Here is a 25575-nt window from a genome sequence, read left to right on the forward strand (position 1 = left end):
TTCTTTTCTGGGAAAATGCATTCTAATGGCATGGTATGAATTTACAAACACAAATTGTTTGAGTACTACATTGGAAGAGTATTAGAGGCTATTTGCAGTGCTCTGTGTGACAGAGATGAAGGCAGGGAGGCAAAGTTCACGTGCTCAGTGTCCTCAAGCTGGGACTAGAGAAAGTTCATGTAGTTCTTTAAAAGTTAATGCACTTTTGCTACCCATTGATGTACATCAGCCTTTACCTTTTCCCAATACTCTCTTTCTACTGTAACAGTGATAGCAAATAGTTTAAATCAGTGCTCCAGCAACCTGACTGCTGTCTTGCTCAGGTTTTATGGGGAGGTAGGCCAATCCCAGTAGTAATGTCATGGTGTCGTTAGCAGTATTACATGTAATTGTCCTCAAGGGATGGAAGTGCATGGTGATCCTGAGCAGAGCACTCCTGTATCTGCCCAGTACCAAAGAACCAAAATAACTGGCTTTGGGGCAATAATCCAGACACAAGATTTCATGGAGAAAGATGCAAAATAGAAGAGAATAAGAATATAAGAAGAAGATAAATGTTTGCTAAATACTGGTACTTGGAAGAAGCGTGATAAACTACTAAAGCAGTTAAGCCTAAAATTAATAAAACTTTAATTTTCAGCCATCCCTGAGATAATAATGCCCTGGCACCTCTTGTCATCCCAGCTGTGTGTGCTGGGACATCACCCAGCCTGTAAAGTGGATGCAATACATAATTCCTCCTCTTTCTGATCATCCTTAATATTTTAAACCAATTGAGAACTCATTTCTGAAGATACCACATGACAGGGAGCTAAACACTGTAGTGGTGCTGCACTAAAAGGCTTTTTCAGGAATATTTTGACTGATTGATTATCATCCCCTGCTGAGGAACAGCCTCCTGGTCATTCACTGCACTGTCTTGGTACTCTTCCTTTCTTGCTTCAAGCAAGCCTGTTTCCCATATCTTCAATCCAGGAAAAGACAACTTCACAGAGCAAAATTGCTGAAATAGTGGCACTCGATGGCTGGTCTCAGAGGGCAAATGTCAGCTCATGCACCCTGGCTGCTGTCAATGACCCTTTGCTTTTCTCCCCAAACCAGAAACAAACAGTATTGTGAAACATCAGAGACCTCTGAAACAAAAAAAACATCTTTCACCACCCATTCAGCACTGTCAGCTGAGCCAGATCTGCCTCCCCAAACCCCCCCCCCCCGCCCCAAATGCAACATCCACCCCTGAGAAGCTAAATCTGGAGAGAGTTTGGCTTTTCCATTTAGATTGACACTTTTGAGACAACATTATTCACCAGAGATGCATGTGCACGTACTAGCTTGGGCCCTCTGGGGTAGAAGTGAGAAGTGTGTCTGGGAGGGAATGTAACTCTCTGCTGGGAGAGGAATAGGGATGATGGTGTTTTTCTTCACAGAGAAACAACAAGCAGAAGAAATTAACAGGCACTTTCCTACAAGAGCAGCATATTTCACATTTTAAAGCCTTGGGAGGCCTTTTTTCTCTTTTTTGGAATGTGAAATATGGCTGTAATGAACACTGGGTCTTCCACAGAAGACAGCTGGACAGCAGCAGCTCATTTTGGAAAGCACATCCCTTCCTTTTTGCTTGCTCAGCTGGCTCCAGGGTCTGCTCTGCAGCCCAGACCGAGCATCCCCCTGCCCAGGGGCACCCCTATTCCTCACCGATCCTCGACCCCCCTCTCTGCTTGTACAGCTGTTGGGGCAGGACTGAACCGTGGCCTTGCCATAATGGAGTTAACCTTAAACTGGTTTGCTCAAGAGCAAGCAGCCAGAGAGCAGCAGCTCCCAGAGGAAGCTGGCTGTGCGCCTGCCACTGGCTCGCAGGATGCCAGGCTGCAGGATCTGAGTGTCCCAAGAGAGGTTGTGACAAAAGGCAGACCATTGTGCCCAGCCTTCCTCCATGACTTCAGGGGAGCAACTTGCTTTTATTAGAAAATGGAAACCGAGTGCCTTATCTAATCCCAGGGACAGGCAGCTGGAGCCTGAGGAAAGGCAGTTGGTTTGTGGAGGGTCTGCCAGTAAAATAATGAGATTGAAAACCCCAGTATACATTTAAATAAATCACTTGGGAAAATGCTACAGATGGCTTGCGTGAGGTGCTTGGATGAGAGATGCATATGCGGTAGAGGGAAATTTCTGATGCACAAAATCCCTCACTGAGGCTTTAGTGCCTCAAATCCTGCACTCCAGGAGTGCAGTTTTAGAAGTCTCAGACCTAGCCTGGAAAAGTCGAAAGCCTCTTTGTATCTCTCCTGCTTAGTCATTCCTTTTAACAATAAATGTAAATCTCAGCACTGATGCCTTTCCCTGCTGCTGGGAGGGGAAATGTAGCTCTCAAACCCATGGGGGGTGTAATCACAGGGCTCTCTGCTTGCACCATGTCCCCAGGACAGGGGAGGGGACCTCCGAAGTGTTCATGTGTTCTGCACACCTAATGGGAAAACCACACGATATTTTACTTCTCCTTCTCCATAGCAAATACAGAGAGTCACTAAGCTGAGGGTTTGTCGGAATTGCCATGAGATGTATTGAAGAATGATGCAGGGCAGAAAATTCCTCCCAGGATTTCCTGCTTCAAGCTCTCAAGTTATACCTGATATTTCAAAGCCATCTTTAGAAAAACATCTTATCTTGACAGCGGAGGTAACAAGTCTACCTTAGAAAAACTTTCATATGATGATTGTGAATTAAAGGTGCACTCTGTGCACCTTATCCATCAGAAAATTTCCCTTGGCCTGTCACCAGCACCTGCTGCTCACCCAGACTGAAACTTACACTGGTGCAACCTGAAGCAAAGGAAACAAAAGAGGCTCACAGCTGATGCTGTAAGCTCTGCTGCAAGAAAAAATCATGTTCAAGGCTATGCCATGTCCACATTTATCATTTTAATAGATCATAAACACATCTCTGTAGTCCTAGATTAAATCCTGCAGAGGGCAACCTAAAGGATAAATTGAATTAAATAAAATCAGATTTATACAGCTGTAGACTGCTGAATGTCTCTTTCAGTCTCCCCTGCAGATGCTGGATGTAATGCTTTGGATCCTTCGTGGAGTTAACCCTATGGTAATCCATGCCCATCAATGGGATGATGCTGGTTTACACCAGGTGAGGATCTCATCTGTAGCACTGTCTGTCCACCTCACATTAGGTTTCATACTGCAGTCAGATTGTAACAGATCTGTTAAAATGCATTTAATCACACAAGAAAATGGACTAGAGGCATGGTGGCACTTTCCCCAAGTCAAGGAGAACATGAAGCCTCCCTCCACGTGGCATATCCGATCCAGGCATATCTGTACACACAGAGATGTGGTGGCATGGACAAATCTTCAGTCCAACAGGAGTTTTTCAAGACAGCCCTCGTGTGAGGAAAATCGGCTGAAATGCCAGAGGGGCCATGGGGGCCACCCTGGAGGGCAGAGTGTTCCATGTGCTGCGTGTCCCAGCTGTGGGGTTTGGTTACCCAGTGTTTTCCTCCCCAGGCAGGTAGTGGTTTGTGGCCTCAGGTCACAACATCATGACCTTGGGTCATGCCAGCTCAGCCAGCTGGTTTGTGGGGCAGGAAATAAAACTTGGGTGCTACCACATCCCTGCCCAAGCTCTGCCCCTCGGTTGCTCATGGGCACTAATTATGAGGGAGGCTCTCTTGCTCTGCTGCTGTATAATTATGCAGAGCACAGTCCAAGCCTTAATATAGCGCTGAGGCCTTAATACAGCTCTGAGTGAACTGCTTTTGGTTTTCTCCTGTTCTCTGAAAATACGTTTAATCTTGTACCAAACAGTGGAGCAGCCTCTCAGCAATAGAATCCATATGGAACATGAGGTGGACACCATGCCTGGGCTGGAGCTGCTGCCCAGGAGCTCTTGCAGGAGGTCAGTGTCTTGGTGCATCTGTTGCCTTGGGGTTCTGAGCTTGGGGTAGCAAGTTCAGGAAAGTATTCCTTTCTCCACAGCAGTCAAAAGTTTGGGTTTGCGGAGGAGCAAGATGGATTAGCAGATTTTGGATCATGTGTAGAGGCAGTGTAGGAGGAGGCAGGATGCTGCCTGCTGTTTTGGTCCTGCGTTAGAAGCAGCTGATGATTACTGGAACATCAATTTCAGCGAAGAGTGTGCTGCCCTCCCCTCTGTCGGAGCTCTCCCGTGCATGGTGGACTTGCTGAAAAATCGCCGCTCTCCTGGCGCGCCCCAGCCCCCGGAGTGCCAGGATGGCCAGGATGTGTTCCTTCCTGCAGAAACCAAACAAGACCTTGCTCAGACCTGGCCAGCAAAACCAGCCTGGAGGTGAGCAACCAACAGCTGTGCTGGAGACAGAGCAAGGCTATAGCAAAGTGCCAGGGACTGACCCCTCACTGCACTGGAGGAGCCACCAGGATGGGAGTCTGCAGCCTCTGGAGGTACCAAACCAGTGAGCAGCAGCTCTTGCCACACCACACTGGTGGGACAGCCTCCTGCTGCTGGTGCTTCAGGGAATTTCCTCCTCTCTCTCCACGCCCATGATGCCTTTTGCAAGTTTTCCAGAGAGGCTGCGGACCTTTTGTGTAATGATTATTTTGAGATGAGTAATGGAAGTACTAATATTTAGGAAGCTGATAGGCACTAATGAGATTAGAGCTGGAAAGCTGACTTGGAAACATACCCTGTTCCAGTAATCTCAGTGTATACAAATTCAGAGACATCTCTGAGAGCTCAGGGGAAAAATTAACAGGGACCTGAACAGGAAGCAGTGCAGGTCCAGCAGATTCCGCCTCGTTTTCCGAACTTCATTGTTAAAAATAATGTTACTCAATAATGGAAAGTCAGGAATTAGATAAACCAAGAGAACAAGCCTTAAAACCTGGCTTGGGTCTGAGGCTAATGATGAAAAAGTACCACAAATCACAGCCTTGTAAATGGCTTTTCTGACTGGAAAATTGTTTTCAAATAGCCATCATTGATGACTAGCCATCATTTACCTCCCAGTACAGGCACCCTCCCCAGAACAGGCACTGCCTCTTTTTCAGTTTAGTCTGGCCACTGGGATTAAACCCTTATTGGGGTTTATTTGTTTATTTGATTTTGTTTGTTTTTTGTTTGTGGGCATTCTTTTGTAAGGTAGGTATGTTCACCTAGAAAATTACTTAGGAATAATTGTTCCTTTACATGTCCATGTCTTGAATTCCCCCACACAGACAAGTCTGAAGCATATCTGACCCACTCGTTAAATCTGGTTATGAAAAATTTTGAGCCCCAGTTTTGGGGAGAGGAAAACATATTTAATGTGATTTTTTTCCTCATATTTGAGGGTCTACTTCAGTATTCTAGCAATTACTTAAGTATTATGTATTATTTTGATTGCATAAATGTCATCCAGTGCTGAAATCTTTGGGGTTTTTTTTTTCTTAAATTACCCTGATGAAATGGAATTTATTTCAATCTGTACCACTGATATTCATTCTCAGTGGTTGAAAGAAGAACTGTAGAAGAGGAGGTAACTTCTGATTCGCAGCTGCTTAGCCATGCACAGAGCTAGTCACTTTCTTTACTTTTCCAGGAGTTTTAAATTTTCCAGATGCAGCCTTGGAACAGCAAATGGAAAGTATAAAATAAAGAATTTGTAATTTATTCCAAAATTTAATGGTTGTGTTGAGGCCGTTTCAGAAACTGCAGCTGAACTGCGTCAATGGCTGCCACACTTTGAGGTCTGAGCCTGGGAACAGGAGACAAACTATTTACTCCAAATCTGGAGCCTGCAAATTGGCAAACAGGGCTGATTGTTTGATACTGATACTGGTGATGTGCAGAAGAGCAAATTGGAGCTTTACTGTGAAACAAGGTTCATTTTGAGCAATAAAATGGAATTCAGGGAGAGGATGCATGGGAATGGTTCAAAACTCTGTCAGGGGAGCTCTAGACTTGACATTCGGATGCGTTTTTTAACTGAAGCTGTGGTCTAAGACTGGAGCAGGCTTCCTAGAGAGGTGGTTGATGACCCAAGCCTGTCAATGCTCAAGAGGCATTTGGACAATGCCCTTAATAGTTTACATTAACTTTTGGTCAGGCTCGAAGTGATGAGAAGTTGGACTGGATTATCACTGGAAGTCCCTTCCTAATAGACTGAAATAGTTCGATTCTAGTCTATTCCATTCCATCCCATTCCATTCTAAAATGAAAAGGCTTTGAAGGTAATTTTTGTGCATTGTAAGATACAGCACACAAGGGGAAAAGAGAAAAATTACGCAGTCAGAAAAAAATAAGGTGGGATTCCCATTGTTGCTGGCACCCTGATCTCTAACGTGTGGCCACCAACACAGACAAGCTGAAGAGCTTGGCACAGGCACAGGGCGAGCTGGTGCTGTTTGGGATGGAGCCCAACAGTTCTGGCATCTGCCAGTTCATGTACCTGATATCTGGATAGTCCTGGCACAGCTCCTTGACATGTGCCTTGATCTTGTCTTTTTGCTTCTCTCCAATGATATTGGCAATGTGGTCTATGGCGGGGGAGAGCCAGTTGGCACCAGAGCCCTGCGGACAAAGAGTCACATGGGGACATCAGGGACAGCAGCACCTGCTAAATGCCTTTTTCCCTGTGGCAAGAGCATGGCCTGTGTACATGGGGTGTATTTACTGGTGTGAGCCAGGACTGGTGCAGGCAGGACAGGCTGCCTCGGGCAGGCAGCAGGGTGCTGGGTGGCAATGGCAAGGTACCCCTGGGAGCTCTCCTAGGCCTGGCCCTGCACTTCCTGATGCTCACGAGCACCCAAGCAAGCCAGACCATGAGCAGGGCATTGTGGCTGTGCTCCAGCATAGCAGCAGATGCCAGAGACTTCACCTCCTGCTGTTTCATGTGCCTCATCTCGGAGAGGGGATTTAGTGCCCTGGATGCCTGACTTTCCACAAAATCCAAGTAATTCAACTTTGACTTCCTTGAAAATCCCAGATTGATTGTTGCTGTGAGAGACAGAAATGTTAAAGGTTAATGACTTGACCAATGGCAACCATTGTTTTGACCAACAGACACGTAAATTGCAACAATCAAGTCCTGTCACTGGGTACACGGGTGGCAATACCTTTTCTCTCTGCTATCTACTCTTACCCTTTCTTTCTTTTCCTTGTATATTTTCTTAAGTGATATTTTTATACTTTTATATTGTTATATTACTACAGGTAATAACCACCTGTAATAAATACCACCTTTCCATTGTAATTGAATAGTTTTAAAATAAACCTGCCATACATTTATATTTATATTTATACACTCACACATATATGTCTATGTATAGATATATCTATATCTCACACTGGTCACTTAGTTTTGTGCCACTCTAATCTGGCCCAAAGGATTTATTAACAGGAACCTCGTTACCCCACCTTCAGGTGTGGGTTGTACCAGTTGTCTAGTCACAAAACACACAGGCAGCCACCACTTTCTCCCCATGCCCTGCTGTACACAGACTGTGTACCCAGATGGACTTTCTCATGGGACTCAACTCCATGAGCTTTATCCAGGGCAGGGATCCTTTGGTGACAAAATGCATCCCGTGGCCTGAGGGAACAGGCCCACGACGAAGCTGCCACCAGATGAGTGTCGTCCTACAGCACATGAACCACCCTATGCAAAGCTCCCTGGGAACGTGCTAAAACACCAGGTGCTGCCATCAGAGAGCTGCTGGCTGAACATGCACAAGCTGCCAATGCAGAGAGGCTGCCAGGCTGGAAACCCACAGCATGAACCTGCAGTAACCACCTCGCTTGCTCTCTTTTAAGCACTTCTATATTTCTTGAGGCTTGGCGTACTGGAGAGCCTGCTGCCTGGTCTGTGGGAAGCCAAGTGGGAATATTGCACCTCTGAGAGTCAGCAGCCAGGGGGTACCAGGAGAGAGCGCCCATACCTGATCAATGAATGTATCGTGAATGACTGCGGCTTCCAGGCTCATCTTCCTGCTCACTTGCTGCCGTGTCTCCCTGTTCATTTTCCATCTGGGTTTGATGACCTGTGTGATATATTCCTTCACCACGTATTTATGAACTTCCTGTAGAAGCTCCTGGTTAAAAAAAACAAATCTTGTGGGGTTTTTTGTCCATTCAAGGCCAAGGCAGTGAGAGAGGGCAGGGAAAGCTCTCAGGTCTCTGGCAGCACCTGAGGGCATAGAGGAGGGAGCACACCATCAGCACACACTCACTCATCTCTGCAGCCCCCACAGTTATAAAGAGCAACCACTGTTGCAGAGGAGTCTGCAGGTGTTACCACAGCCTGAAAGTGATCGTGTGAGCCCCCAGCATCCCTGTGCCCAGGCGTGGAACCGGCTGCCTACCTGCCCCAGGGGCTCCCTCATGTGCTGCAGGTGCTCGGAGAACTGCGAGACTGCCGACGTCAGCGAGTCCGGCCCTTCCATCGCCAAAATCCAGTTCTTGGTCAGGATTTTCTTAAGGAGTGGCTGAAAAAAGACCAACTCACTGATGGCACAGGTATATTCAGACTACCTGATGCCCTAGCTGAAGGATCTCAGGCTTGAACTGAAAGCACAGAGCACCCCCCCTGCATGAAGAAACACCAGGTGCAGGCTGGGTTTCTCTCTCCACCCCAGGGAATTCACACCCATGTCTCCCCTTACTGGGTAGGTGCCCCAGTGCAGAGGGGAGAACCATCACACCCTGAGCAGGAGATGTTTTGGCATTAAAGGCTTATTTGGGATATCTCGTTTCCTTGCTCTGTGCCACCTTCTGATCCACCAACTCTATTTCTTTAGGTAAATAAATTTGTTTCTCTAATGTATTGGGGAGGAAAGAGATTAGAATGTTAATCACAGGAGACTCAGGCATGACTAGAACAGGCTGTGGTGGGCAACCATGTATGCCAGTGTTACACGGGTTTGCACCAGCTATGGAAATGAGAAGTCACTTGGTAGTGAATCTCTTGGAAATTAGCCCAGTAATCCATCACCTCTACAGCTTTCTCAGCTTTCTCCATGAGGAAATGAAGCTCTTCGTGTTCACAGCCCTCCCAGGAGGCTGTCTGTACTCCTGCAGACCTGCATGAAGTCTTGCTGGGATTTTCCTTCTTACTCTGATGTGATGGTGGGGGAATGGCAGCTGGGAGCATCTCCAGCTTTATCCAGCCTCATGGTTAGTGATGACACTGTTTCCCATCTGTCCTGGGTACAAGGTACTCTGACCAAGTGTCCTCAATGGGTTATTTTCCTTTGCTGGGTCCCTAGAGCTAATGTACCTTCATATAAAAATAGCAGTATCTGCTAAAGACTTCTGGCACCTGGAAGAGACTTCCCTAAGGGCCAAATGCAAAATATCCTTCTTCTGGCATATCCCCTTTTCTCCTCCTAGCTCTCAGGATCTTTAGACTCCTGGCAATTTCCTTCCCAATTATTTCCTCCCTTGCTGTGCTCCCAGCCTGCTAGAGATCTGTTTAGAAATGCTTTGACTCGGCCTCTCTCAGTTCTCACGACATTTCAGCTCTCTTGCTCAATGCCTTGGCTTGGGGCCTTTCCTTGCCTGCTGCTTAGGCTCCAAGACAAGATCTGCAGTCACTGGAAAGTCCCCTTGGCAAGGAGGGCTTGGCTTAAGTTGGAGAAGTACCATGACTGTCCTGGTCTCTGGAAGTTATGTTTGGGGATTTAGAAAGTGAATTTGGATGAGTGAAAAGGGATGGGACCAAAGGCTTGATTTCCCCCATCTCTGGTATTATGCCAGCTGGAGCTAGTGGACCCAAACTGGCTGAAAGCAGAAAGGCCCTTCTACAGCACCTGAGAAGCACAACTGCATTGAAGCACATTGCCTTTTGGGCCTCTTAACATAAGTCCAATTTTATCACAGCTTTATCAATTGGTACCAGACCTTTAGCATACTCATTCTGGAACAATCAGTCTTTTGTCACCATGGGAACAGCCTGGAAAAACCACTTCTACCAGAATGAATTCTATCCTGTCTGAAGAAGTTTCTAATAGACTGTGGTGGTAGATCTGTGAATCAGTAAGTCAAAGTCCTGAAAAAATCCAAGTTGTTTAATAGAAGGAAAAGTGTCCCATTGGTGGTGTTCAGCTGACCTCTCCAGTGCTTCTCTAGGGGCAAGGTTTTCCCCCACTGCTTTGCCTGAGAGACTGGAAGCTGCTAAATACCCTTTTCTTTTGATTGCTATTAACAGCTTGAAAAATTCTTATTGCTCATCATAAAAAATTCCCAGGATTCTGGAAGTGTTGCTTTGTAAAGGGGATTTCCACAAGTGTTAAATGCATTTTGGAGGGACCATAATGTCATGTGCTGCAAAATGAGGTTTAGTTGGTGAGACAAGGGGAGGGCAATGACCCTCAGCTGCTGCACACAACCCTTATATTGAGGAAATAATGTAGCCAAGATCCTCTTACCTGTGCTTTTGTTCTTAATTTGGTTAAGAAAATATTTGTGAAGTTCCTTGTCAGAGCTGCCAAAATCTTCTGCAGTTCCTCAGTATTGACTTTAAACGCTGTTTCTAACCCTGACCTACAGAGAGACAGAGATCACCAATGAGTTAATGTTAAAATGTAAACTATTACACAGCCCTAAGCATGTTATCTGGATTGGCAGGTTGGATATTATTTTTAAATAAACTTGTGTTTCTAGTACTTCCTCTTGGAAACACTTAATGAGTCAAAGTAATGGCTCTTTTTTGCACAATCCTGTACACTGAAAATTAATCATAGCTGAGTAACTGTGGTTAAAAAACCCCACAGATTTCCTCATCAGGTGGGACAGTGCAGCCATGTGGAGCAGTTGCATAGGCCAGTTGCTTTTTCACTCGAGCAACACCTCTGCTAAATGATTTCCAGGTACCTGGGAGAGAACTGAGGGCTATGGGGGAAAAGTAAATAATAAAGCCAGAGAGGGGAAAGCTGCTGACCCTGTGTCCCCCAGAGCCTGTCTGATTCACTCCACACAATATCTGTCAGCAGCATCTGGGATGGTAACTACAGGGATGGAAACCTGTGGAATTTCCTAAGGACAGTGCATACTTCTGCAATGTTTCACCCTATGAGAAAGAAAACTTCTGAGAGGTTTATGAAATTCTCTGTGTGTGTGCTTTAGGGGCATTGCAACCTCTGGCTTTCTTTTCGCTTTCCATTCCTGTCCCATTGTAACATGCTCAGTGTTGGTGAGGGGAGGAACTGAGGCAGCACCACCACAAAAAAAGGCATCACCAGTGATGCCCGAGCTTCCCTGGATGTGCTTCATCCACTGCTGTAAACACAGAGAGCAGGAGGTTCCTTTCACTGCTCAGATTTATATGTCTGAGGCTGCCCTGGCAGAACGATAAAGCACCCAACACCATCCCTGTCATCCCAGGCTGGAGCTCAGGACTGTAACTCCGGTTGAACACCTGAAGTCTGGGTCCAGCATCCAAAAAATTGTGCTGTTAGGACTCCTGCCTCTGCCCCACAGCTCATCACCCCAGGCTGATGAATGTTTAACTTGACTCAGGAATAACCCTATCACCCGAGCACTGCCAGCTCCCTGCCTGGGGCTGGCGTCTCCCTTCACCCCCTCTGCAGTGTCCAGCAGGGAAGGGGCAGCAGTGTCCCGCAGGGGCAGCAGGAGGCAGGAAAAGCCAGTTCCTCGCCGAGGTGAGCATTGCTGGAGAGACCGTGCCATCTAGAGACTTCCCGGCGGTAGTGCTCGCTGCGGCTGGAGCCGTCGGCTCCTGAGACACCGAGCCCGAAATCCCCTCCATCCCCTGAATAATACTTGGCATACGCATCCCTGCCGGAGGCAGTGCCAGGCAGCGGCGCAGCAGCAGGGGCTGGAGATCACAACCCAAGCTTTTCGGTGGCCAGAGCCCACGCACTAGTCCTGTGTTGTTCTTCTGGGCTGGCAAACCAGAGCATCACATCTGCATGGCAGAGACAACCCCAGATGTTGATGAACCCTTGGGCACGGGGCCGATGGACCAGTGTGTGGGACATGCACTCACTGGCTCCATCCCACTTATGGGGTGAGTGATAGATCTTTGACAGTCAGCCTGATGATACCTGTTCCTCAGAGGTACTTTCCAACACGTGGCTTCATGCAAATTCATGCAAAGCCCTGGAAGTTCCAGATGTCAGCAGCAATGGCAGGCATTTATTTTTGTGTTGAGTGCTTTCATAGAGTTTCCTACAGCCCAGTGCCAAAGGCAGCCTTGATTATTCTGCTAACCTCCAGAACAAAAAAAAATGGAAAAAACCCTCCCCTGAGGCTCGAAAAGATGCCCTGAAAATGAGTTTTAAATGCTCATGCAACCACTGGATCCATCCATATTTCTGTCTCTTCACCGTTGTGGCTTTTATTTGCATCCCTTTGGGAAAATCCTCCCATGAGATTAGAAGGGCTGGAGGCTGAGTACCCATGGGGTACATCAAGGAGAGCTTGGTCTTTCCTTTACAGATCCTGCCACCCTCCCACACCCCAGAAACGCAGCAGCTCGGCTCGGGAGGAGCAGACTTACACCAGGTCCTGGAAGCTGTTCACGTAGGCAACGAGATAGGGCACAAAGATGGGGCTGTCCTGGGCAGTGCTCCACGCCGTGAACTCCTGCTCAAACCTGTAGGAAAATACAGCCAGGTAACACTAACGGTGGGGGCACTGAGGATGCCTCATCGTCTGTGTACATGGTGGTGTCAGGAGACACCCATGGCTGGCCCAACCTGTCCCCTCTACGCAGACAAGTTTTTTCCAGCTGTCATAACATGTGTGTGCAGTGGAGGGGAATAGATGGCAGATAATTACAAGTTTAGGATGCACTCGCCTGAGCAGGTACGCAGCACTTTTGGAGAGATGCCAGGGATGTTGGGAGGCCAAATCTCTGCCTTTTTCTCATGCTGAGGGTTTAATTGCAGGTGTGGTATGCAGGCTTACAAGTCTGAGCCTTCATTCTCTGGTTGTTGGGGCAATATATTATGTGCCTTTTAAGCACACAGGGAAAGGATTTAGTGAGGACTGATTTTACAACAGAAGATATATAGGAATAGGGCAGCACGCCTACCTTCCCCCCCTCCCCAAAACCTCAGCGTGGTTGTTACGTAGTTTTCTTTTGCGTAGCAATAATTTCATGGGTTTGACAGCTGTTTCACAGCCAGGTCCACGCTGAAGACAGGAGGCTGTGTGCTCAGGCAGACTTTGCCTGATGGTCCCATTCTTTGTCAGGGTAAAGGAACCTGCTAGAGCTGGCCCCAGCCACTTGCATCTCAGGTTTGTTTAAGTAAAAGCTTAAGTTTCAGTGGTGCCTCAATCTGAGAGCCCTGGCTGCTCCAGCTTGCATTTTACACATTAAAAAAAGACCCAAAAACAATAAAAAAGAAATAAAAAAAAAATTTAAAAGAGAACAAAGGAAAGGGAAAAGAAGAACAAAGGAAAAAAGAAAAAACATTATTTTAGCAATCTCCTTTGGACTCTGAGTAAATTTTAAGGGACTCAGGAGGCAGCCCAGCAGTGTGGGCAGTGTGTTTTGCCAGGGTGTAGCAGAGACGGTCTCATTAGCCATTTTTTTATGCCCACAGCCATGGTATGCCAGAGAAAACCACTCAGCAGGACTCATCCCAGGATACCTAGATGATGTTTTGGACAAGCAGGCTTTGGGTCTGAGGATCCATAACCACTGCTTGCTCACGACTGAAGCTGCAAGTGACCAGTGTCCAATGTCACTAAAGTCCTGGGTGGATGGGTCTGCAGTGGTCCCATCCCTATCCAGATAGCAGCTACTTGCCAGAGCACTGACATTAGATTTTTGGACTCACAGAGTCCCATCTGAAATCAGTTTATGACTCCCTCCAAGTTGTTTTGCAGCTTGCTCATTGGCTCAGTGCCAGTGCCTGGTCCAGTGACTGGACCTTTTCCCTGTTTTTTTACCAGTGTGGGACTCATTTAGAAAGAAAGTGCTGCCCAGAGCAGTGATGACCTTGGTATGAATTCGAGCAGCTCTGACACGCACAACTCAAGCATTTTTGTTTCCAGGCCTCTGCTGATAGCTCCAGATAACTTCATGTGCTGCCCGATGATCTAGAAAAGGGAATGAAGAAACTCCAGTGAGTGGGACAAGCACTGGTGAAACATCCTTCACAGCTTCATGCAGCTTTGGTCGGTGAGAATGGCTCACCTAGCAAAGGGGCAAACAGCCAACTTGTTGCCAGGAGGTTTTTATTAATCTCTAGCATTTTTAAAAATCATAATGCAGAATGGGCCAAGAAGCACCAAGTGATTTGTGATGTAATCATCCACCCTTAATGGCCTCATGCCATTTTGCTGTCTGAGTGTGAGTTAGAGGCAATGCTGTCTGGAGCCCTGAGGTGTCCTGGTGTCATCCTCCTCTTTTGGGGGGAATTGCTGGAGGGATCAGTCCCCAACCCAAAGCCCAAGGGGAGCTGAGCTGTCCCCATGTATGACCCCATGATAAGGGTGACTATAAGCCCCATCCCTGAGGGTCCACACAAGCCCCCTTCTCAGGAGTGATACCAGGGCAGCATGGAGGGCCAGGCATCACCTTGAACTCCTGTTTGCACTGGAACTCCTCCCACATTCCCATTCCCACAACCCCAGCTGCACTTGTGGACTGAGGTGTGTTGCAGTCCCACTCTGATACTTCCCAAGGTATCCTATCCATCTGCTAAATGAATTCAGACCTGCCTTCCCTGTGATCACATAATGTGTAATATTCCTCTATGGAAAAAGAGTCATGTCAGCAGGTAAAACTCTTTGATTTTCCTTATTTCTCTCTCCCTCTCTTTTTTTGTTAGTAGTATTTAATTGAAGTGACTCACCCAATTGAGTGATGAGAATTAATCCAAACCCCTCCTGCATTTATTGCCCTGTAGTCCCTAAAGCTAGTAGGGGCTTTTGTTTTTTGTACTGTTTAAATTGGAGTGGCTGTCACTGCCTACAGCCTTTCCCCGGCTTCCACAGCCCTGGGAGAAGTTGCTCTTTAAGCCAAAGGTTTTTTCAAAGAAACCTTTTCTTTCCACCTTTTTTCCAATTCTCTTTCTTCTTCCTAATCAAAGAGGTTTAGGGACTTTAAAATCAGTTGCCTATTATGTTGCTGACACAATTGACAGCAGGTTTAATTTGCAGCTAGAAGGCAAGCGGGAGAGCTAAAAGTTGTAATAAACGGCATTTTCTGCTCTAATGTATTCTGCCAGTGCATGACTTACATAAATTATCGCAGGAGGCGGTACCTCCACCCCAGAAGGAAACGATCCAGTTTCCCTGGAGGCACAGAGACCCCCCCACTTTCCCCCAGCTAATTAAATACCGTTTGAATATCAAAAGCGAGTGAGGCGTGGTAGAGGTTTTCGTTCTCTTCTGAATGAACTTCCTTCTCCCACTTCTCCGTGACCTCTAGTCTCAAGATGTTTCCAAAATAACTTTTGATTTTCCCCTAAATGTTAAACATAGGAAGGAAACATGCAGCTCAGGATAATGAAGTAAACACGAGTACAGCGCCTTGCTGCATTTTGCTCCATCAGCATGTGTGGGTGGCCAACATGCATGGCATGGAAAGGTGAGCAGAGTCACAGGCCTTGCTCCAGACCTCAGGAGAAATCAGAACTGTGCTATGTGTGAGCAAGGTGCTCCCACATCAAAGGAGAGTCATTCTCCTGGCAGGGAAACAGTGGGTCAGCTGTTTGTTTGATTGCAAAGTCCTCCAGCACATGGAATGCACCAGGTCAGGATTAAAGATCAAACCAGTCCTTTCCAGCAGTACAGCCAGTCAGGTAAGTGGCAGCACTGCTCAGTTCTGGCTGATAAATCAGTCTTGTTGCTGGTAAAACACCAGCACAGTGGAGCAATACTGATTTCATTCAGCAGCGTAACTTGAGCTCACCTTGAGCTGTGCCCTGATTCAGAAATGATTTGCAAGAAAACATCTGAGCCCAGCAAAGAGCCAGGAAAGCCTTACACAGGGTGCCAGACAAGGATTGCAGAAAGACAGCTGGGAAGTGGCTTCATGAGAGGGCACAAACCGTGAGTGTGTCCTCTGGTGGGGATGCCCAAAGTCTGCCAATGGCAAACCTCAGATGTACTGGAGGAGATCCCACACAGTGACAGCAGTAGCTAAAATGCCTTTACTGCTAACTTCACAATGGGTACAATCTGGTGAAGCCCAGCTATGACCTTTCAGTAAGTGTCTGCCATACTGAGTGGGTCTGGTGCAGTCCTGTTGGCTCTGCTTGGGTCCCCAAGGTGGTATTCAGGAATTTTTTGCTTTAGAATACAGCACTCTGTGTGGGGCCAGTAGGACTCAGCACCTGGCGGGGCTGGAAACCACAATGCAGTCATCCAAGACCTCTGTCTGGGAGGCTGGGGTTCCTGTACCTTCTCTTGGGAGCACATGGGGACTAGGTCAAAACTCTCACCTTTGCAGAAGCAATGTAGTCATCGTTCAGTTTATCCCAATCAGCTGGTGTTAACAGCAGGGACAGGTTTTCTGTCTTAACCTCTGGTTTGAGATCAGGATGACCCAGAAAGAGTTCACTGGAAAGAATCAAATGAACAAATTATAATGCCTCAGAGTGTGAATAAACTGATGGAATATTCATGCAGCATGAGCTACATAATTATTAAGCCATGAGAAATATACTTAAGGCTTAAACTGTGATGCTTGTTTTCAAGGTTTAACAAGAAAATCTTTCCTTTCTGTTCAAAATCCTAATTATTCAAACCCAGAATGATCTAAGGTTCCAGCCCACTTCAGAAATCATGAGACTTCTGAGTTGTTTGGACACGAAAAGTGCTATGAGAATTTACTTTTTAAAATAAACAACATGAAGCTGATTCATTCGACTACAAGCTCGCAAAATGCCTTTCAGGGTAATTCCTGTAGTAGCGCGCTGCTTTGGAGTTAGCCCGTCTCCTTGCCTCCTCTGCAGTGTCATATCACGGCTCCTGTCAGCCTGTGATTTCTCTCTGCATTCTCCCGAGCCAGGGGAGGTGGCAGAGCAGGACCTGGAAGGCACTGCCATGCCTGGGACACGAGCCACGCTCCCCTGCAGATGGAAGTGGTGGGTGGACGTGCAGCTACAGAGTCTGACTCCACCGAGGGCTCAGCTCACACATGACTTTGCCGCTCACTTTCCTCTGGATTGACATGTAATCAGGCCAGCTGATTAGTACAGAAGCCTGTGTTCCTCTCTCTGGGGCAATTAAAATGTTATTAGCCTGTACAATTGAATGTGCTATTCCTGCAACCTGCCACGGACTGTGGAGGCACCGCATCTTGCAGGGCAATGAAGGTGGAAAAGAGAAAGAAGAAAATACTCATGCACTTGATGAAGGTGGGGCCTAAGTTTTGAGCTGTCATCTTGTTAATCAGGGAACAGGGCTGCAATGTCCTACACACAGCCTGCACATTTGCTCAGGCACCAGAAAGGGTTCCCATTGCCACACCAGCACTGCACCCACAGTCAGGTTCAGATACAAGTGAGGACTGTGATGTACAAGGTCAGAATGCTGCAGAGTGACTGCTCAGCAGAAAATAAGCCCAGCCTGCTGATAGTGTCCTGGAGTCAATGCTTCCATGGTCATGGTTCAGATTTCCCAGAGAGGAACATCTCCACATGTGGAGCATTGCACAGCCCAGCTGCTGCCAGAGCCTGCTGCTCATTCTAAAGGACAGCACAGATTTAAATACAGACTCTCACCACAACTGAAAGGACAGCACAGATTTAAATACAGACTCTCACCACAACTGAAAGGACAGTCTCAAATGTATACTCGAGTGGCTTATTACCACCTCTTTCTTTTCTTTTTTTTTTCATTTGTTTGAATTGTAACATCAATAGTTATTTCGGGTCAGTCAATCTCTTCCTTTTTGGTTATTTATTCCAAGAGACAATGAAGTTTTTTTGAATGGGAAAATCAAATGGAAACAGCCCAGAACAGCCAGGTGATTGCAAGCAGTGCCCAAAACAACTGCAAACTCTCAATAAACGCTTTCACAGCAATTTAGAGAAATATGGTGTGGGCACTTTTCTTTGGTATAGAACCTGGCTGCTGAAGCTCATTTCTTTCCCCACTGTCCTGCAGTGCTGGGGTGGGGCCATGCAGGAGTTTCCCTTCAGATGAGATCTGCAGGGATTTGTGATGCTGAGGGGGTTACACACGTCATTATGGTCATCACACTGTAGGTGGGGTTTTAAGAGCAACTGGTCAAGTTCACAGAAGAAACCTGTTGAGGTCTGTTCAAAACAAAGACCACCTGCAGTGCAAATGTTTCTTACCCAAAAGCTACCCCAGGCTAGGGGTGTTTTGGGACGCAGTGTGCTGCTGCTTGCCCTGCTCTGTCAGTGCCCATTTTGACCCACTATTTGGCTCAGGGCTGATACTCCTGCCTTCACTCCTTCTTTGTTTTATTTGAGGGCTGCCGGTGCGTATGTGTTTGTCCCTTCCTTGGACATCTGGTTCAGGCCACACCTGGGGACCAGCTACCGGGACAGACACAATTTTGCTTTGACGTAACTGTTTCCACATGATTATTTTCCAGACCCCTGAACCTGCAAGGAGCTGTAAGACATCTTAAACCCCTCCCATTCAACTAGCAGACACATCTGAGACAGAGCCTTTGTTTTCATGTGTCTAATTACCCTCGATGATGTCTTGACTCCTCTTTAAGAGGACTCTGACCCCATGCATGAGGGTTAATGTGGCCCATTTCCAAATGCATCACAGTTTTAATTAAACAGGAAGAAGACCTCCCCGACAGGCCCTTCCCTGTGCCTGGAAAAGTCACTGAATAGCTGTTGGATCTTACCAAATATCTGCAGAAAGGACTAGGTTTGTCAAATGCAAGGAGAAGCTTCCTGAAATGTGGGAACAGCAAGTGGGAGAGGGAAAGGAAAATGGGGTGATGTAGATCTGTAAAAAGCAGCAAGTGCATTATCCACAGACCTCTGTCCCCACCTGTTAACAGATTTGCTATCTGGCTCCACTGTAGTCACTGCATCTCTCTTGCTTGCTTGGAAAACTGAGAATGGCTCAGTGCTTTTGGAGTACAGTGCTGTTGGAGTACCCCACAGCCCCGTGGCTCCCCAGAGGAGGCAGAGAAACAGTGGCAAGCTCACCTGTGGTAGGTGTTGGCCACCCAGTCGAGCAAGGTGTAGAGCTCGTGGAAGTCCAGTGGTCCCTGGGAGAGTTCTTGCAAATGTGAGGCAATGGCATTGTGAAAAGCTTCCACATATGTGTCACACACCAGGTACTCCTCTGGATAGCATTTTTTTACTGATAACTTGATTTTCAGTAAATCTTCCCTCAGGTGTTCCTGGAGGAAATGTAAGTGGAGATCAAGCCAAGAAGTTGCTTCTTCCCTTGATGCCATGGGTGCCTTCAGGACTCTTTTTCTTGCACTCTCATTGATAGCTTCCCTCCACTGCTCCCTCCACTTTCTGGGCCTGCCGAGCAAGTCTGACCCAGGACAAGCAGCACTGTCTGTGTTGGGATGAGCTGCTTCTTCACGGGCAATTAAAGTCACCATGGAGGTCAGCAGGGTATGCTCTAAAGTGGGATCCTCCAGTGTTCCCTCCACTATGGACTGGATTGCATTTGTGATGGAATTATAAAGCAAATCCACATCCTTGCATTTCCGTACAAACTCCTGGGGGTTATCATTGTATTTCTCAGCATCCCATTCAGAGATAGTCTCATCTTCCATTAACCTGATACTTGCAAATGCTTCCAAAAGTTGTCTTTTCTGAATAAGTTCATTGATTTCCATTACTGCAGAGAGAGGAGGGAAGGGGTTGGGACAAAGCAGGCATTAGGATATTGACAGGTCGGTAACAGGACAAGATGCCTGACAGGGAGACTTGCAGGGGACTGTTGAGAGTAGCACTGCTCTGCTGCTGAGCTGGCCATAGTGGTGTGGCCCAGCTCTGGCACCTCTGGCTGAAAGGGCATTTCAGTGTGCTGCCCAAGACGGCAGGGAGAGTGCCCAGGGTTCTGGCTGGGGCAGGGGGAGGGAGCAGAGCAGGACAGACCCCTTTGGGTGTCCTGAGCTCTTGGGTCAGATATCTCACTGGATGGTTATGTCTGTCCCAGCCTACCCACAAGCATGTCCTCAGAGATACCAGGGCCCTGAGAGAGCCTCCTGTATGTAAGCCTACAGTCAGGTGCCGAGCACAGCCTTGCACCAGTGATGTTTTTTTCCCAAGTGCTGAGCACTGCTGTCCCTGAGTGGTTTGGGGAGGTGTGTACATTGGAGGGGCATCTAAACCTGTAGATTTGTGGTGCTCCTGGTGCTCAGGTCTCATGTAGGTTTTCCCCATCTCCTTTGCTTTTGGCGCCCACTACCAGAACTGGCTGGTTTTGGCTGAGGCTGGGGGGAAGTCACCAAACACTGGTACCTGCAAAGTGGCTGAGGTCTACTGAGTTTCCCATTTGTTTTGCAAAGCCTTGCTTGTGCAAGAACCACTGCCTATTTGCCAGTAAGGTAACAAGTATTTGCCATGTGTTGAGGAGATCCACGCGCACGGTTAGCTTTTGGGGGACCCTGGGAAACTCTTGCCGTTGCCAACATCATAACAGATGCTCTGAACAGGAGGTGCCACTCTGACACTGGGCATGAGAAAAACATTAGAGAGAAGGGAAAGGGTATCATTTAGGCATGTGTTGGCCACTGCTTCTGGGACATACACATACAAAATGATTTGGAAAAACTGGAGAGCACTCAAAAAAGATATGAAGGACTGGTTCATAGCCTGTAATTTCTGCCCTTGGGCTTGTCTGCACACAGGTTTTATACCATATGTACCAAGTAATCTTTGTAGCATAAGAGTATCTGTATGAAGAGAGAAATATGCCAAATAACCCAACTATTGATGCATCACAGAACACATAGATCTTTGAGTGCCTGTATGGTGCTACAGTTGCTTCTGCACTCAGAAGGGAGGGAAATTCTACCAACTAAATTAGTCTCTTCTAGATAAATTAATATAAAACCTGTGTTTACACAAATGCTTGCAGTGAGAGACTAGAGGAATACATTCTGTTCTGTTGATCAAAATGAGAAAACACCATTTAATCACCATCTCAGATAATTATTCAGGGAGGTGATGTTGGGTGCTAAATGGATCTTTAATTTAGCAATACAAGATCAGCCAGCTGGTGGTTGAAGGAAGACAATTGAAAGGCAATTAACTATTATGCAGCCTAATGGTGCACGTGGTGGAGTCTCCATCACTTGCCATACTTATCTCAGGATGGGATGTGTATCTGACAGAGCTGCTCTAGTCCAGGCCAAACACAAGCTATTGGGCAGAGAATGGGTGTTATTCATGCAATTTCTCAGCTCGTTTATTGCAGGAGATCAGAAAGCTTGTGATAACATTTTCTGCTGCTCCTCATCTATGACCCTTGGAGATCAGACTAGCAAAGTTTATGAGCTGGGCTCAGATCCAGCTTACCAGCCTCACAACGTATCAGCGTAAAGCAGTAAATCACCTTGCAGCACAGCAGAGCACATTACAGCAGAGGCAGTGTCAGCCCCCATATCTGATCCCTGTGGCACCCTATGCAGCACATCAAGAATTTCTTTCTAGAAATTTAGACTGAGGAAAGGCCAAGTCATGTTGTTCCACCTCAGTTATCTCCAGGTGAATTCATGGTAGCACCTCTGCCTTGAGAAGGGGGAGGACAGCAGTGCTCTAGCCGTGATCAAAGTCATTGCAGTCTGCTCACGCCTGGGGAAAGATAACAGCTATGCTAAAGGGAGTTGTTATAATTTGTCTGAGACCTATCTATATAATGCTGACAAAACACATGAGAGTAACCAGCCTGAGGAAGACAAAGAACAAATACTTGCAGCACTGCTGTTGAGAGGAGTACAGGCAGAAAGTCAATGCAAGAGAGCAAAGTATCTGTGGAAATCTCTATGCAAGGCAACCTCTAAGATTAGGAACCAAAGTGGAGCTTCCAAACCAGATCACAGCCAAACCATCTTTCTTCAGTTCTAGGCCTTGCAGCACCCTACAGAGCATCAGTCTGAGGACCATCAATCTGAGAACCATCAGTCTGAGAGATGAAGAGCAGGAATTGTCCAGGAGGGAGGAGGGCAATGCAGGCAATAGCACACTGCATTTCTAGGTATTGTCAGACCAGCAGTTCCCAAACTGTGCTCAGCAGCTTGGTGACTGATATGTGTGATGGGCAATATCACACTGACAGGTTGATAGGCAGGCTGCTGATATGGCTAAATTACTGCAGAGGTGGCTACAGAGCAGCATGTTAAGTGACAGAGGCCTGCCCAGGCTGGGCCAGCTAACACTCAACAAGTCCATGCAAGGGATGCAGTTGCCTCTCCCTTGTGAAGGGATGCCTGGTTCTTTAGCACCTCTGTTGGGCCCAAGCCTTGCACATTGTAAATTACTGTTACATTTATCCTGCCAAGAAAATGACACTGGTGGTTTGGTGTCTTACCTGAAAGAGGTTTTGCTTCAACGGGCTCACATATTTCACCAATCTCCTCCACACCGTTACAGATCATGGGTTTGTTCTCCTCGTAGCTCCTGAGTGTTCGCAGAAGTCTTTTTGCATTCCAAGTGCCGGTACCTTCCTTCCCTCTCTCTTTGTTCGGACTTCGCTTTGACTTCCGGATGCTTAACATGGTCTTAATACCTCTTTCAAAGAACCCACTGTCCCTGCTCTGCAAATCTGAGCTGCTCTGTTCAGAAGCAACCTCCATTTTTTCCTCCCCTGGACTGTTCATTGGAGAGGCTGGTTCTGAGGTCACACTCCTTGTGTCTAACTCCATATTTCTATTTATCTTGTCTTTCAACAGGAAGTTTACCGAACAGGTTGATGGTAATCACTGAAATGCATAAAACAGCAGAATTAGAGATGTCCTTAACAGGATGTTACTGTGTCTCCAAAGTCAGTCCTGGGCTGAAAATCTGGCCCATTCCTTTCCTGTGCCTAAATACGAGGACAGGGCAAGGTGTTGTAGCTGCTGTAACAATCTGCCCACAGACAACAGATGCTGGCCTGCACCTGGTATCCTGGAAAGCTTCACTTAACTGCATAAACCAGGCAAGAGGTGACTGTTTCTCCAGCACCAAGGAATCATGAGATGTCAGAGATGTTGAAATCTGTGTAAACATACCATTTCAGTGGGTAACCAGATATGGTTTTATTTTCCATTCATCTAAGTGGATTTCCATCCATGCAGGAATAATAATTTTCCTGAATCTCACTGATGTGTTGCCACTTTCTGATGTGAATATGGAACTTTGGGTTTTGCTGCTACTTCTGCCCTGCTCAAATCCTGAGCTGCTGCTGCTGGAGGTGGCCCAGGGGTGAGTTGTTCCCAGTAGGTGGCTGAACTCTGCTCTAGCCCCTTCCACCAAAGCCACAGCTATCTCTGGACTCCGAATCGTCACAGTTACAGCACAGGAGGCAGTACAATGCAGGAAGGGTTCACATCACTCATACTGCCTCAGAGCACTGCATCCCAACATGCCAAGAATGGGTATCTCCAAGGTCAAACAAACCTCTGCATGAGCTGCAGGGATGCTGCAGGAGATTCCAGATTTCAGCAGAAGTGCTCCTGTCAGTGCTGCTGGGCTGCAGTCACAGGCTCTGCACTTGCTCAGCTCCTGCCCTGCTGCAGACAGACCAACTCCCCTCTGCCCACCCTGAGGGCTGGCCCAGGTGTTTGGGAAGAGGGAGGAGAGAGGTTTTGCCTTCCCTCCCTTGCAAAGGGCTCCCATCAGATCACCAGCTGATACAGCCCGTTCATGGAGCCACTGTAGATTGCAAAGCCCCGAGAATGGAAAATGCCACATTTCTCCAGAGCAGGCTTAAGGCAGCTGAGTGTACAGTTCAAGTTATTAGAAACAGCTATTGCTTGAGGTGACACACCAACTGCCTGTCTCAGGTCTGTCCAGCTCACAGAAGCCAGAGACTGAAAAATTATTGTAGTCCATAGACATGTTGGGACTCTGGAAATAGATCTCATCCTTCCTCAGTCAGAGTTTTGCTCCCTTGTGCATGGTTATTTCACAGGCTATGAAGTGCAGGGATGGCATCTTCCCATGGGTTTGCTGAGCTGCTGGCACAGTGGGGCTCAGACCCTGCCTCCCACACTCTCACGGGAGGGAGTATTTAACCACTCACTGCCTTGCTCAGGAGCTCATCCATCACAGCCCATACAGAGGGGGAAGGCAGAGGAGGGCACCCCACTGCCCAGGGATTTCAGTGGAAGCAGGCTGAGATCTGAGCTCATGGGGCTCTGCAGCCAGAGCAGAGCAGCAGCAGTGGTCGAAGGGGTGACCTGTGTGGTGGAGAGAGCCAGGGAAGAAGGAACAAAAGGTGTGAGCCCATGAGAAAGGAAAGGCATACATACCCCAGTACTGATCGAAGTGATCCCCTCTGCAGCGAGCTGGGACAGCACAGGGGTGATCCACAGAAACTGAGAGCAGCTCCGTGCCGCAGGAAATCCAGTGCAGGTGCAGTGGCAGGGGGGCAGCTCTGTAGGATAGAGGTCTGGGACAGCTCAGCCACCTCAGCTGACTGGGGCACCATCCCTCAGGCATGGGCTGGTCAAGGGGCTCCCTCTGGGAACGGTGATGCTCTCCATCCTCCTTTACCCACTGAAAAGGGCTGTAAAAAGTGGAAAAAAAAGACCTGTCTGCCCCTGCCCAAGAGCACCAGCACCTTCACCTGTTTGATCTCTGAGAAAGACTTGCACTGTTCCACTTTCACTATGTCTGAGCGTTTAAAAGAAGAGGCAGGGGGGAAAAACTCCAGGTTAATTATTATTCTACAATGGGGTGAGCTGCTGCCCTGAGGTGGCCTGGGGCAATGGGGGGGAAGGAGGATTTCAGGATGTGGTCCTGTCCTGATGGGCTGAAGCCCCACATTATCTGGGTATGGGGGCTCAAAAGCAGCCCCAGAGCTGCTGTGGGGGATGACTGCATTTCACCCCCTTCTGCCCTGTTTCTGCAGGTCACAGGTGTCTGGGTCCCAGTAATGATTGCCAGACGTGGGTGAGGGACAGGGAGTACTGTGTCCCCTGGTTAAATATTTATATATTCACATCCTCACTTTGGCCTCTGGGCACTTATTTCCATGGAGTTGCTAGCCCTGGATCCCTCCATTCTCGGAGCATTTGGTAACCTTGGAGGGAACTCAAAGCAAAAGAGCATGAAAAAAGGGGCCTTGAAGGTTTAAACAACATTAAACACAGTCACTTGGTTTGTCACTGAGTGGTGTAAAATGATTTAACCCTGGGGCTCCTTTAGTGCCCAGACAGAGGCAAGTCAGGCTGCCAGGTGTCCAAGGTCCTGGTGTAAAGCAGGAGGTGCCACCATGCCATGGGCAGTGTGCACTTCTTTGCTTTAGAAGCCTGCCAGCATGTCACCTGTCAGTGTGATAAGGGACATCAGAGAGGTTAGTGATGGATAGATGCAATAAATGGCATTTGGACTTCGTGCTGTGCAGGGGAGAACAGAGGGAGAGAGCAGAGGGTAACAGTCTCCTCTGCCTCTGGGAGAGACTGTATGTCCAGAAGATGGAAAGTGCATGGGATGCAAATAATTATGATCATATTAAACAGGG

General features: G+C 47.5%; 1 protein-coding gene across 3 annotated transcripts; it reads right to left on the bottom strand.

The window, feature by feature from the left end:
- Nucleotides 1-2896: 2896 nt before the first annotated feature.
- EXOC3L4 (exocyst complex component 3 like 4) lies at nucleotides 2897-24959 on the bottom strand. Of its 3 annotated transcripts, none has more exons than XM_019281166.3 (12): nucleotides 24362-24959; nucleotides 22438-22828; nucleotides 19089-19740; nucleotides 16386-16503; nucleotides 15281-15406; nucleotides 13967-14034; nucleotides 12485-12580; nucleotides 10392-10506; nucleotides 8328-8450; nucleotides 7905-8057; nucleotides 6416-6537; nucleotides 2897-4262 (listed from the first exon to the last, which is right to left on the bottom strand). In XM_019281166.3, the coding sequence occupies exons 2-12, from the start codon at nucleotides 22769-22771 to the stop codon at nucleotides 4100-4102; spliced, it is 2070 nt and encodes a 689-aa protein (XP_019136711.2). In that variant the 5' UTR covers nucleotides 22772-22828; nucleotides 24362-24959; the 3' UTR covers nucleotides 2897-4099. The 3 variants fall into 3 exon arrangements, with proteins under 3 accessions (XP_019136711.2, XP_010393696.2, XP_019136746.2); XM_010395394.4 differs by having other exon boundaries at nucleotides 13934-14034; XM_019281201.3 differs by lacking the exon at nucleotides 6416-6537 and having other exon boundaries at nucleotides 13934-14034.
- Nucleotides 24960-25575: the final 616 nt, after the last annotated feature.

This window comes from Corvus cornix, chromosome 5 (genome assembly GCF_000738735.6).
Source record: "Corvus cornix cornix isolate S_Up_H32 chromosome 5, ASM73873v5, whole genome shotgun sequence".
Taxonomy (NCBI): Eukaryota; Metazoa; Chordata; class Aves; order Passeriformes; family Corvidae; genus Corvus; species Corvus cornix.

What these genes read in the sequence shown, in the direction of transcription:
- EXOC3L4 (XM_010395394.4), bottom strand. Translation starts at nt 22,771, where the DNA reads ATGGAGTTAGACACAAGGAGTGTGACCTCAGAACCAGCCTCTCCAATG. An exon ending in CTGCTCGAATTCATACCAAG is followed by an intron (nt 12,581 to 13,933) that starts GTCATCACTGCT and finishes ATTTTCCTACAG; the next exon opens with GTTTGAGCAGGAGTTCACGG. An exon ending in ACGATACATTCATTGATCAG is followed by an intron (nt 6,538 to 7,904) that starts GTATGGGCGCTC and finishes CTTTGTCCGCAG; the next exon opens with GGCTCTGGTGCCAACTGGCT.